The sequence below is a fragment of the Carlito syrichta genome, unplaced genomic scaffold, assembly GCF_000164805.1.
Source record: "Carlito syrichta isolate Samal-C Ts95f unplaced genomic scaffold, Tarsius_syrichta-2.0.1 Scaffold302518, whole genome shotgun sequence".
In the NCBI taxonomy this organism is placed as follows: Eukaryota; Metazoa; Chordata; class Mammalia; order Primates; family Tarsiidae; genus Carlito; species Carlito syrichta.
In genome coordinates this window covers 131197-144374 of record NW_007246614.1, presented here as the reverse complement: position 1 = coordinate 144374, position 13178 = coordinate 131197, and the positions used below count along the sequence as shown (strand labels likewise).

The 13178-nt window shown below is 36.3% G+C and overlaps 1 protein-coding gene across 1 annotated transcript in view; it reads right to left on the bottom strand.

Moving 5' to 3' along the window:
• Positions 1-12485: 12485 nt before the first annotated feature.
• The window catches only part of CCER1 (coiled-coil glutamate rich protein 1), a 989-nt gene continuing 296 nt past the window's right edge, over positions 12486-13178 (bottom strand). The window contains exon 2 of the mRNA XM_021711708.1: positions 12486-13169. Coding sequence (XP_021567383.1) covers positions 12486-13169 — 684 coding nt within the window. The remainder of the gene's footprint in view (positions 13170-13178) is intronic.

The following is a 13178-nucleotide window of genomic DNA, read 5'->3' as shown; positions in this document are numbered from 1 at the left end:
TAACCAAAATTCCAGAACAAGTATTTTTGAAATATCTTTTTTCTAATGCATGTTTAAGTTTTAAAGTAGATAACATCCATATTTCCAGCTTTGTGAGACTTTGAGAACAGTCTTTAAAATCATATTGTGTCTCCCAATGCTATTTTTTTCCCCCTATGGAGATGAAAACAATAGCTAGAGTAGGGTGTAAATTTTAGATCAATTCTCTTAGAGGAAGGTTCCTGTATCGCTTCTTGGAGAAGATCGCCACCTAGGGGAAATTAAGAGTTAGTGCCGCATCTGCAATGCACCATGCGTGCTGGTAATGACTTTTTTACATAAAGGGAGGGAAAAAAAGCAAAATATTCTCATATTTCAGAAAATGCGGTGGACCACTTAAGAAACGTAAACTATCTAGTGGGTCCATATAGTGTGTTTTTCCACAATTTTTTTATTTCTAACATTAGAACTGCATATTGTTTTTGTTGATTCATTAAGGATTGACTTCCAATTTCTTTCTCTACATCTAGAAAGATTTTTTAGAAAACAGATATTTGAGTATGCGGATAATACTTCAATTGTGGGCAAATTTTGCAATTTAAAAATAATGTCATTTTAATTAGTACCCTAAAAGTGTATCTCTAACATGTAAAAGAATTTCTAATTGATATTAAGCCTCAGAAATTAACAGAGTTATTTCTCTTTAGACTTATGTGCTTCTGAGAATTTCTATCTAGGTCTTCAAATAAGAATAATTGAAGTGGAAGATAATTTAGTTAGTTGATTCAGGTAAAAAATAGGCTATTATTTTCTGCTTCAATTTTTGATGTTTTTGATAAGTGTCTTAGAGAATCACTGTATTTTCTGAAAGCATATTTAGCATTAAATATGATCCATGTAGTAATCTTTACATGCTATGTTACAGATCTGGTAACTTGAAAGAATACAACAAATCATTAAGTTTAAATAAATTGCTTAGCAGGTAAAATAATTTTTTTGCCCTGTTTTACAAAAATAAGTTACTAATCTCAAAAATCAACTTTTGAACAAGTCTTAAAGATGATTCTAAATTAATTTGCACACACAGGATAATTGTGGGTTAACTCAATGTCTTTGGATCATGAATCTTAATGCATCAAGAATTATGAAGTAGGCAAGAGTTTATAAATTACCTGAAAAAGTTTTGTGTATGTCATGTTTACCCTTATTAGATCGGTTATCATATTGCTAGATGTCATTAACTCAATCTTCCCCATTAAATGGTAGGCCCGTTGGGGGCGGTGACTATGCTTTATAAGTAGTTATTTCTGGGATGCTATTTGGTCAGTGTCTGTTCTGATTAATTGGCACCCACAGAACCCGTAGTTAAATATTTTGACTATAAACCCTAGATAAATCTATAACACTTAGAATAATGCCTGACATTTGGAAGGGAAACAAAACACAATCAGTGAGTGAATGAATTAATGAAGGAATCCCCAAATTAGGCCTGCCCCTGCTTTAAGTGTATGTTGATAGAAGATACCATATTCCCACAAGAATAATAATCAAAACCTGAATCTACTATAGAAGGCATAATTAATATTTGCAAGGCAAAGGTAGAAATCATTAGTGTATTTGGCCATGAGCTAGAAAAGATTCTTAGGTGAATTTATGTACCTGGATACATAAACTTGACATTTATGTACCTGGATACATAAACTTGAATTTATGTACCTGGATACATAAACTTGACATTATAGACTTGAATTTATGTACCTGGAATTTATACATTATAATATAATATATATTATAATAATAGAATAATATATAACAATATATTATTATATATTATATAATTATAATTATTAAAATAATTATTAAAATAATAATTATTATATAATATATAATAATATAATATAATATAATATACCTGGAATTTTTACATTATATATAATATAAGGTACGTTATGTACCTTGAATTTATACATTATGACTTGAATTTGTGTACCTGGATACATAAACTTGACATTTGATCACTGCTTGGTAAAATTATTTAAATTTTGGCATTCCATATATAATACTCCTTAGTTATGGTAAATTCCACAAGCACTGATTATCTTCAGTTTGCAAGGTAGATGTGTTACAAGTCTAAACTATCATTTTTGTATTAAAATAATTAGTAAAAATGAATACCCTAAATGCTGAAAAAAATCTGCATTCTGAAACACACTTGGCCTCAAGGAATTTTAGCAAAATCCTCATGGATCTGCCTTGTGTATGTTATCTAGACCAGTCAGCTTCCTGCCTTCCTCTATCCACATTTGAAGCCCATCAAATTTTATCTTGCTCTATGTCCTACAGGCTTTCTTCTCCTCTAAGTAGATACCTTGGCTAAACTGGATTGACTAATCCATGATAATATATTCATCGGGCATTATTAATTGTCAACTCTCTCCTGATAAAAGTAGACTCTAATAGTTAACTTATCGTAAAAAAAAAAAGAAAAACCTGCCTTAAAGATACGATGAGGCTCAAAACAGAATGTTTAGGATAAAACAAGAACATGCAATTGACCAATAGATATTCTTGAGAAAGTAGGGTTTTAAGGTACACCCAAATTTAAACTCCCTGCCTTTTCCCCTTACTTATGGTTGAGTTTGATGGTAACCTTAGTGACATAGAAGTTATCTTATATAGCATTACCGTATTCCTGAGTTCTTATTTCAACTAAGTCTAATCCATATTTTCTATTTCAATTCTTGCCCACTTGGAAATTCTTGATTCTTTCCTGATGGTGAATCTTTCTCAACTTTTAACACTTTGATTCTCCATTATACTCATGTTCTCTCAATTGACCTCCAGATAGTGGCTACTACTTTTATCTTTTATTCTGTATTTTATTTTTTCTCACTATGACTGCCACGTGGCAGCCCTTGGGCTCTTCTCCTGCCAGTCATCAGCAATTTTCTATTTCCATTCACTTCCATTAGTGACAGCTGATTCCTAATTTAGAGAATTAAAAACTCTGTGATCAAGAGCAAGCGTTCTTCTTTCACCTTAGAAGAAAGGGGGAGGAAGAGGCCAGGAAAGCCTTTAATGATGTGAATATTCCAACACGGTTTTGCGCTCTGTTTCTTTTCTCTATTTAAACTGTCTCATCTCATAAATAATTTATCACAGACCCTTTGGGTATCAATTACAGAGACACAGCATTTTTTTTTCCAGCACAGTATTACAATATGCAGCAGAATTGCAAAAAGTTTGACTTTCGATATGGACTCAAAGTTATTCCTTTGAATAACCAAAACTGAATCTCAGATTTCATCACGCTTCCTCTCATTCAGAATCGAGATAATCATATGAGGAAACGGACTGGGTGCCTTCCAACCTCTGTCACCTATCAACTGTGGGACCTTAGCTAAGTTACTCAAGAGTTCTCAGCATCGGTTATCGGTTTTCTCTCTGGCAAACTAAGTAAGCACATACGCTTAAGTGCGGGTCCTGTGCTGACCATAGCTCAGCAGAAGTAAGACCAAAGAAAATAAATGTTGTCTATTTTAACCTGTTAAACCAAGCAATTTAAGGTGGTGGAGTCCCTACTCACTCTTATCTGTTTTCCTATTTGAAGCAATTTTAGTACACTCCTGGATAAGTCACCATACTCCTCTGTTGGCACTACCTAATAATCACAGTTCATTTTATTTATTTTTATTCATTTTTTCTTAATGCTGAAATTATTTATTGAGGGTTTCTTTTGTGCACGACAGCACTGGAAACAGAAAGATGATTGATGGTTTATTCTGTGCGGGCTTTTCTAGACAGAAAAGAACCACAGGTAACTAACTGTAATTTTAAAAAGACAATGGAAGTACCAGTCAAGAGAAGTGTAAGGACTCCACTCTTTCTAGACATGCCATAGGACACATGATGAACATATTACTAAGATGGTTGTAAATGTAGAGATATGGATTCTCAGGCTAAGCGGAGCCCATCCTCAACACTGATCCATGTCCCCTGCAGAGGTGGTTAAAAAACTGGAAAGAGCTGGGGAAAGAGCAGTACTCAAAATAGGAATTATCTTGTGGGTGCCAGACCAGCAAGCAAGCAGGTTTGGTTCTCTCCATAACAAGACTTACTCTCATGAATGGCCATGACCATTCATAAACAATACTCGAATTCTGGGAGCTGATTGACTCTCACAAGTGCTGTTTTCACTACTAGGCCACTGGACACATACTCTCATTTTAATTCTTAGGTTTAAAGTGTTAAGTATTATTTAGCTTCATAAAGTGGGATTTAAAATTGAAGCATAAAAATCACAAATGTGTTGTCTTCTTTATTGTCAGTATTAAAAGCAAAACACACTGTCAGTGCCGCTTGTTAAAGTTCATTAGCGGTGTTAATGTCCAAGTGAATTCAAATATATGGAATTATTGCAGAAATGCCTTTAGATCCAATATAATCAGCAGTATAAATTATAACTTTATAAAAATAATAATTCACACAAATCCAAGAACCCGTTTGGGTCTATGTCTTCCCTTTTACTTTACACACATAGTTTCTATTTATGGCTTAGTTTTTTGTTTTTTTTTTTTTTGAGTCAGGGTCTCACTGTTACCCAGACTGGAGAGCAGTGGCACAATCAAGGCTCATCGCAGCCTCAAACTCCTGGGCGAAAATGATCCTCCCCCCTCAGCCTCCTGAGTAGCTAGGATTAGAGGTGCATGACAATATGCTCGCTAAATTTTTGATTTTTTGCAGAGACGAGATCTTGCTATGTTGCCCAGGCTGGTCTTGAACTCCTGGGCCCAAGTGATCCTCCCATCTCGGCTTCCCAATCTGTTTGGATTATAGGCAGAAGCCATCAAGCCTGGTTCTATGACTTAGTCTTGTAGGTAAAAAAGATACTAATTGTTAAACGCCAAGTCATATAACAACACATTCAAATAAATAATATCAATATATTCATATGATACTTTGTGCCAATTCCATTACAATACTCCTCTATATGTATTAATGTATCATGTGTTCCAAAAAGCACATCTGTAAATACAACAGGAACACATACATTTAGTTTACATTTAAATGTTTTATCTTTGTCGCTAGGTGGCACCTATATATTAATAGTTGTAGAGCATAAATTCTACATAAGAAGTCAAAATAGAGAGTAAAGGAGAGAAAGTAAAGCTAGTTTTATTAACTTTGTTTTGTATTTAAATATTTGTGCAAGGAAGTAGTGTAGAATTCACAACATGCTTTTAAGAAGAAAGGAAAGCACTACATATTTCAATTTTTTGAAAGAAGGACATTGACTTTGGAAAATTCACTGGAGGGAAAATATAGAACTACTTAGTCATGACTTTTGCCATTCAATATTATAATCTCCCAGATGAAGGAAATTCTACAATCCATAAAATATGAACAAAAAATAGAAGTCTACAATTATATATGGCAACATTAAAATTTTACTTTTGGTAGTCCTACTAGTTGATAAATGCCATAGGAAATGACTAATAGTAATTTTTGTTAAAAAATGGTAAGTTAACACCAGTTAACAATAAAATTAAAAATGACATGCTAAAAACCTAAATATATTCATAGGAGACAATACTCATCCATGCATTTGATGACAGAACTATCAATCACTATAAAAATTTCAAATGTCATATGAAAACATCAGAAGATGCCAAACTTGAAAGCTAAATGACAGTTAAAGTGCAAATTAATGACAAACCTAAATTTTTAAAGAGAAATATAGATTTCTAGTCTTAGATGTTAAAAGTTTACCCAGCGTAACCTTTCCACGGTAATACAATAGAATTTGAAATTTAAAAAGAACATGGAAGAAATCACGAAAGTTGTATTATAGCTCTTGTTATTGTCTAAGCTGTTTTATTATTGCACTGCATTTATTTATTGAAATAACAGTGTTGAATTCAGGCTGCAAAAACTTACTAACCAAATAGAAATCCGGCATCCAGGTCATCAGAAGTGTGCACTTATGTGATTAGAGTCTTAAGTGTAGAATAACCCGTTCTATAAGCAACATCTAGAAAAAAAAGAGATTTAAATGCAGCAGGCAGCCTGGAAGGATAGTATGCAGAAACCTACAGAACATGTATAATGGTGTAAAGAATCTGAGGTTCTTCTACAAAAGAGAGTCCAAACACATCCAAATCCTCTTGTGTTTGAAACATACCTTTGTTTATTTTCCCTATAGGAAATTTAGAACATGTATTTTAAGATGTTAAAAAAATTATGTGTGTGATCTTCATATAGGAAACATTCAGATATATTTTGTATAAAATGAAGGGAGGAAGACATTTTAGTTGATGATCTTTCAACACATAAAATCTACACGTCGTTGATTTGAATTTATTTGTGTTTTAAACTTTTACAACAGCAGAGATAACTGTAGATACTCTAGTAGTTGGAAACCAGAGTTAGAAATACATGCTTGGTCTACATAGTGGAAATTAGTTTCTCTCACTAAGGTAGATTCCTTGGGGTGCTATAGCATCTGCAGTGAAGAAGTAACTCTAGCAAGTTGTTGAAGGTCACTAGGGCTTTAAGTTACAAAGCATTAAGAGTTAGTGTTCAGCCGGGCTTGGTGGCTCAGCCTGTAATCCCAGCGCTTTGGGAGGCCGAGGTGAGTGGATTGCCTGTGCCTGTGGGTTCGAGACTCGCCTGGGCAACTTGACGAGACCTCATCTCTACAATAAATAAAAAATTAGCCGGGCATGGTAGCGCATGCCTGTAGTTCCAGCTACTTGGAAGTCTGAGGCAGAAGGATCGCCGGAGCCCAGCAGGTTGAGGTTGCAGTGGCCAGGAGCGGCCACTGCACTCCAGTCTGGGTGACAGAGTGAGACTCCAACTCAAAAAAAAAAAAAAAAAGAGCGTTCATAGTTACATAGAACATAGCTCTATCATGTAATGTCTTATAACTGACTGTTATTCAAGAAGGGCAATTGCTAGACAATCTTCTTGAGAATCCCAGTAAAAATAGAATTTTTCTGTTGGAGAAACTCTGCTGTGTGCCTGTATTTATACATGTATTTATATGTAAGTGGGTTTTCTAAAATGGTTGACATCTAAAAGTTAAATCCTGCACTTGTTATACCCATCTTGACTGAATACATTTTGAAGTGAAAGTATGCCTGATTTGAGGCATTGCCAGAGATGTATTTCAATGTAGTTTGTTCCAAGAATACATTTGTCTCAAACACTCCCTCCCTGCCTCCGACTCTGTCCCCTGTAGTAGATCAATGCCATCATATCACTATGCTGAAATAAATGGGCATAGCTGTATATTCTAAGATGTTCTTCAGTGTTTTGATCCTGCCGACAGTTCCCTTTTAACTCCTATTGAGCACAAGAAAGGCATTCCTACTCTGGGATGCTTGATACCAGCCCAGTGGCCTGGCAAAGGTGAGTCAACCTGACATATCCCACCCTTGAAGCCTGTGTGTTCCGCATAAGAATTATAATGGAGACAGACATATCAGAATATCTTCTTAAGTGCCTCTACTATCCATCTCACATGGAAGAGACTATAATCTTTCCACCCTCTTTGGAACTCAGGCCAAATTTATCAAAGGGAATTCTGATTTTAGATAGGTTGTTTCAACAGTATGTCAAGCAACACAGTGTCCCCACAACTTTGAAATAAAACAGAGGACTTGGGACCTGAAACAATTTATTTCTTTGAGTTTCAGGTCTTTCATCTGTAAAAAAAAAATAAAGCATTAGTTCCCAGGGTGGTTATATGGTTAAATGTGATAATATATGTTATCACAGATATAGAATCTTGTGTATGTGCAAATTTTTCTTTGAAATACAAAATCTATGTTCTAATAGTTTAAAAGTTCTACACAGGTGACTTATAGCAGTCATTTAATATTGTTGGGCATTCCATATCATCATATCTTTACCTATAATGGTTGTAGCTTTAGGTGCAGCATAAAACAGAACCTTCAATAAAGGAATAATATTATGAATATTATCCAGTTATCTTACACACCTATTAAATTACCTATAAATTCTTTTAAGTATTTTTCTCAAGTAAAATTTTGATTTTATTTTAATTATAGGCGAGAACCACCCAACATTTAGAACAACTTATCCCACTCAGGTATTTTTTCCCACCAAAGGAATATATTGATATACACATATATAAAATATCAATGTGTTAAGTTGTCATATCACTTATATAAACAACTACTAACAGAAAAGTTTTCTTACAGATGCATGCATTTTGGTTCTGAAAAGATATATTCAAATATCTATTGCTTATATAGAAAAGACATTAGGGTCTTAATGTCAGCCATAGGAAGAAAGGAAACATCATTGACCTTGGGCAGGGACAGGGGAGAGTTAAAGGACACAAAATGTTATTTTGGAATTGAGTTTAGCTGCAGGGTTCTGGTTGGCATTCATAAACTGCACAATGCTCTATGCAGCTAAAAGTAATGTACCTGATTGTTGCTATCTTAGGGAAAACAGAGTTAATCTTTTTGTTCATTATTTTAGGATAGTTTACATTTGCAGTTACTTTTATCACCAGAAAGTAACTTTTAGACAATATCTGTCTGTGGTCTCATTTGTATATTTACTTAATATTTGATTGTTATAATGAAATAGTGAATATCACTGTTCAGAGTGCTTGCCAAGTATTGGTCCCCTTAATCAGTATCATCTCATTTAATCCATGGGGTAGATTTTATAGATGAGGAATATGAGAAGTCAGAATTTCGGTAACATACTTGAGGTCACACAAGGAGTAAATGATAGAAGAATCATCTTAATCATTGAATTCCCATGAGGTGTCTGCAATGGGCCTAACCCCTAAACCACATAGCTTCTAGATCTTTAATGTGCGATCATATTACTTAGGGATCAGGTTAGAAGGCACATTCTAACTCAGTCGGTCTGGGTAGCCTGAAATTCAACATTTCTAATCATGTTCTCAGGTGATATCAACACTGCTGGTTCATGGACCACACTTTAATATCAAAGCACTACTAGATGTAAGCACAGTGTGCATTTGCAGAAACCAAAACTAGATTTCAAGGACAAGTTTTTGCATGCTTCGTTCAGTGGTAACAATGAAAATATCTGGATACCTCCACCCAACAGAATTGCAATGAGATGAGATTTCCTGGTCCTTACTAATAAATCTAGACTGGTCTAATATTCAGAATTAAAGTAAGATAACTTTATAAAATGTAGGTTTGTGTATAGTGATCAACAGCAATTCACAGTTATAATACAATTCGTCTTAAATATTGTGTATTCAGTCTTCGTAATAGATCTAAGTGACAATAGAGTATGATCATTACTTTTGAGCGAACAGAAACCCAAAGTAAGTGGCACCCACCACAGGTCATTTGGGTAGCAGGATAACACACATCCAGGCCTTCCCATCCCATGTCTAAATGCTTTTCTTCTTTTCTACGAGCTGACCCTTTGCTCAACTCATTAACAAAAAACTAAATGGATACAGAAATTTATTAGTATTGAAACAGCTAAGACTTAGTCACAATCTGATTTGGCTTGAAATCCATAGATAATCAAGGTCAAAATGATTCAAAAGCATTGAGACTAACTTTCAGTTGTCTTACATTAGTATGAACCTGTCTGAATACAAATAGCACAGCTGCATGGATCACTTTATTAAGCTCCTAAAACAAAATAAAATGTAAGGAAGTTGTTTTCTTAGTCGTGTCTACTCCCATACCCCAAGATCATCTATGGAGAGATATTTGTATCATGTACTTCCCAGATCTGTAGGTTTGGTGTACCTGGCAGGAGATTGGTTATGTTACCTCTTGTGTTTACTTTAAGGAGCTAAACATGTTGGAAATAATGTCTTCTTCATATACAGATGTTTTAAAATTTTTATAAAATCATACTCAGACTTCAGAGCCGATCTCTAAATATCAAGTATATTTACCGTCTTTGGAGGGCTACTAATGTTATCACAGAAAAAAATTCCTCCAAGTTACTGTGGAAACAAAGTAATAAAGATAAATCAAGAAATGCTGTCAGTCACTAGGATAGGAAAATACCAGAATCTCCACACATAAAAAAACTTCTCAGAATAGACAGCAAAGTTGCTTATCATGTTTATGATTTATAATGCTATTTTTCTGACAATCAACAAAATACCTTCATTCTTGAGAGAAATCCTTAGCTGGCACCTCATTATTACTGTGTTCACCCTATAAATTTTTGAAGTGGTTTTAAGAAGAAGAATGAAGTTATTTTGACAAATTGTGTTTGGTTCATTCTTGCGTACACTTACATCTAAAACCTTAAGACTGGGTTTATTCAGAGCTATCCTAATACCTTAAAGTCTACTAGATCAACTAGATCCACATCAAGTTGTATTGAACCCATCATGCAAGACATTCTCGAAGTGAGTAGAGAACTCCAACTGTGCTAGACCTAGTACTCTGTTACTGGAGAGAAGTCTCTGAACAATGTCTTGCTGGGCACAGCAGGATAAGCACTCCCTCCAACCCCCAACAAGGCTTCAACATTTTCTATTAGCCATCAGGATTAGTAAAAGGACCTTAGCAATACCTGGCTAACTTTTTTTAAAAAGAAAAGTTCAGGTAAAAAGAATTATCTGTGACATAGTTTTCTTCTTTCATTAATTTTTGTTGGTGTCTATTCAGAAGGTATGGAAGGCAAAGGAATGAATATATCACACAGCTTCTACCTAACTCTCTCACTTGTCATTGACCACTCCTTCCAGACACTCTGATCTTTCTGTCCTCAGTTCCTCAAACGCACCAAGCTGCTACCAGCTCTTAGTTGTTAGACCCTTTCTGTCCACAGTAAACATCCCCAGTCTCATTCTTGTGTTCCCTTGTGATATATATATTATAGTGGTACGTTTCCTTCATAATACTTGCAGTGAGTAGCGTGCCTAACTCTTTCTTTAATGTCTAGCTTTTCTATTAAAGTGTAAGCAACATGGGAGCTGGGACTTACCTATTCACCATTGCATCCTCATCACTATTTGCAATGATTGCCCCCAGTCATTCAGCAAATATTTGTTGAGTGATTCTTGAGCCAAAGTGCAAAGTACAGAGGCATCGTTCATGTTTACATCCCTTACAATGGCCAGAGAATAACACCTTATGCATAAGAAGGCAATTTGTGAGAAATTTTTACACTTAAAAGCAGAATATTTTTCAGGAAAAAATTGGGAAGTCTCTAAATGTGATTGTGAAAAGATTTCTTTAATGAGAACAGACTTAAATTTGACCTAATGATTACTTTGAGTGTCTTGGGTAAAGTTTTTATGGACTAAGACTTGTAAGGATTTATTGATCAGTATGAGGAGCAGGATTTTTGTGTTCCCTCCACATATATACATTAGAATAGTAATAGAAACTCACCTGAATGGCCAATTTTAAACTACATTTATGGGTCATTCAAAAATTGAACCTTGTAGAAAATGTCAAAGATGTAATTTTTGAGAAGGCAGGTTCAGCTTTTTCATCTAGGAATATTCTGAACATATGCTATGGATGAAACTTTATATCAAGTGCCCAGGAAGAAATGTATTACTATTTCCTTAAAATGTTTGAGTAAAAGTAACTAGCTCACACTTACACATCTCATTTTACTGTCTTTTATAAAGAAGATAGACTAGGAGACAAGATAGTCCACCCCCAGAAGGCCAGTAACCTTTTTTAAAAATTCATTCTGCAAAAACTATGTTTATGGTTCCTCTGAATGTATAACAAGGATTATGTCGAGGAACAAACCTTCAAAATCTAAGTGATGTTCCATGTTTACAGTTACCTTGGATTTTAACTAGGTGTGCAAGTTGACTTATGACCATGGGGAATCCTCTCCATGCATGGATTATGGATTGTTGAGGCCATGGCAGACACCCAGTTCCACAGAAGCAACTTCATGCTCTTCTGAGGAAGATCCAAAGCACTGTGGAACAAGGAATATAAATGAGCGAGGTCACAAAGACTGTACACGGGGTTACCAAAAATGAACCCTGAGGGTGGAAAGTGTACCAGCAAAGGTGTTTTAGAAAAATACAGACATTTAACATGACTTCACTTAGGCTGAGAGCACGGGTGGGAACTCAATAGCCACAGCCTTCCCTAAGGAACAGTAGAAACGCCTGTTGATTCCGAGCTCACTGAGCGAAGTCACATCTATTTGCTCCAAAAAGAAACTTTTTCAGCATTGTCAGAATTAAAAAAAAAAAAAATCTCAGTTATTTAGAAGGGAAAACACCAAATGAAAATATTCAAATTGTAGTGATAAAATATTTGGCCTTTAATCATTTCCAATAAAATGATATTTGACAGTTCCCCACCCATAGTCATACACAAACACACCAATTTTTCAACATTTTATAGTGGCCAAAGAAGGGGCATACATCGATATGTTTATTCATGGGACTCACTCCAACTCCGTTTTTCATATGCGGCTAACCCAGTGGAGCCTCAAATCAGTTCCATCCCATTCCCCGATCCCTCTCCTGATGTCTAAAAGTGGATGTCCTGCACCAGGAGTAGAGTTTCCTGTGGCACGCTGGGAATTATCTGACTGGGGCTTAAATAAGCGTAGTTGATAAAGTTCTCTCTCTCGTCTTCAGCCCCTACTAGGATCGACAAAGGCATTTCCAGAGGCAAGTGGCTTTCTTCCTCTCTTGGCTCATCCTCCTCCGGCCCCTCCTCTTCCAGCTCCTCTTCCAGCTCCTCTTCTTCATCCTCTTCCTCCTCCTCTCCCTCCTCCACATAGACAGCATCTTCCACCTCCTCCTCCTCCTCCTCCTGCTGCTCCTCCTCATCTAGCATCTCCTCCTCGCCATCACACACCTGCTCCTCCTCCTCTCCATCACACCCCTCCTCCTCCGCCTCCTCACACTCTTCCTCCTCCTCCTTTTCCTCCCCTTCCTCCACCCGCTGCTGGGTGGGAAACTGGTTCTCCTCCTCCAGGGGTGGGTAGTCGCCATACAGGATCTCCTGCAGCTCCGGGTCCTCCTCGCCGCCTCCGGGGGGCGCGCCGCTGGCGAAGGAGCAGGCTGGAGAGGCCCCATTGCTCGCCTGGGCCTGCTGCGCCCGCAGAGCCTCCTGCTGGCGCTCCTGCTCCTCCTGCTGCCGCATATCCTCGTAGATCTGGTTCATGATGAACTGGGTGGTGTTCCTGGGGGCGCGCAAGCCTGGCGCCTGCCACCC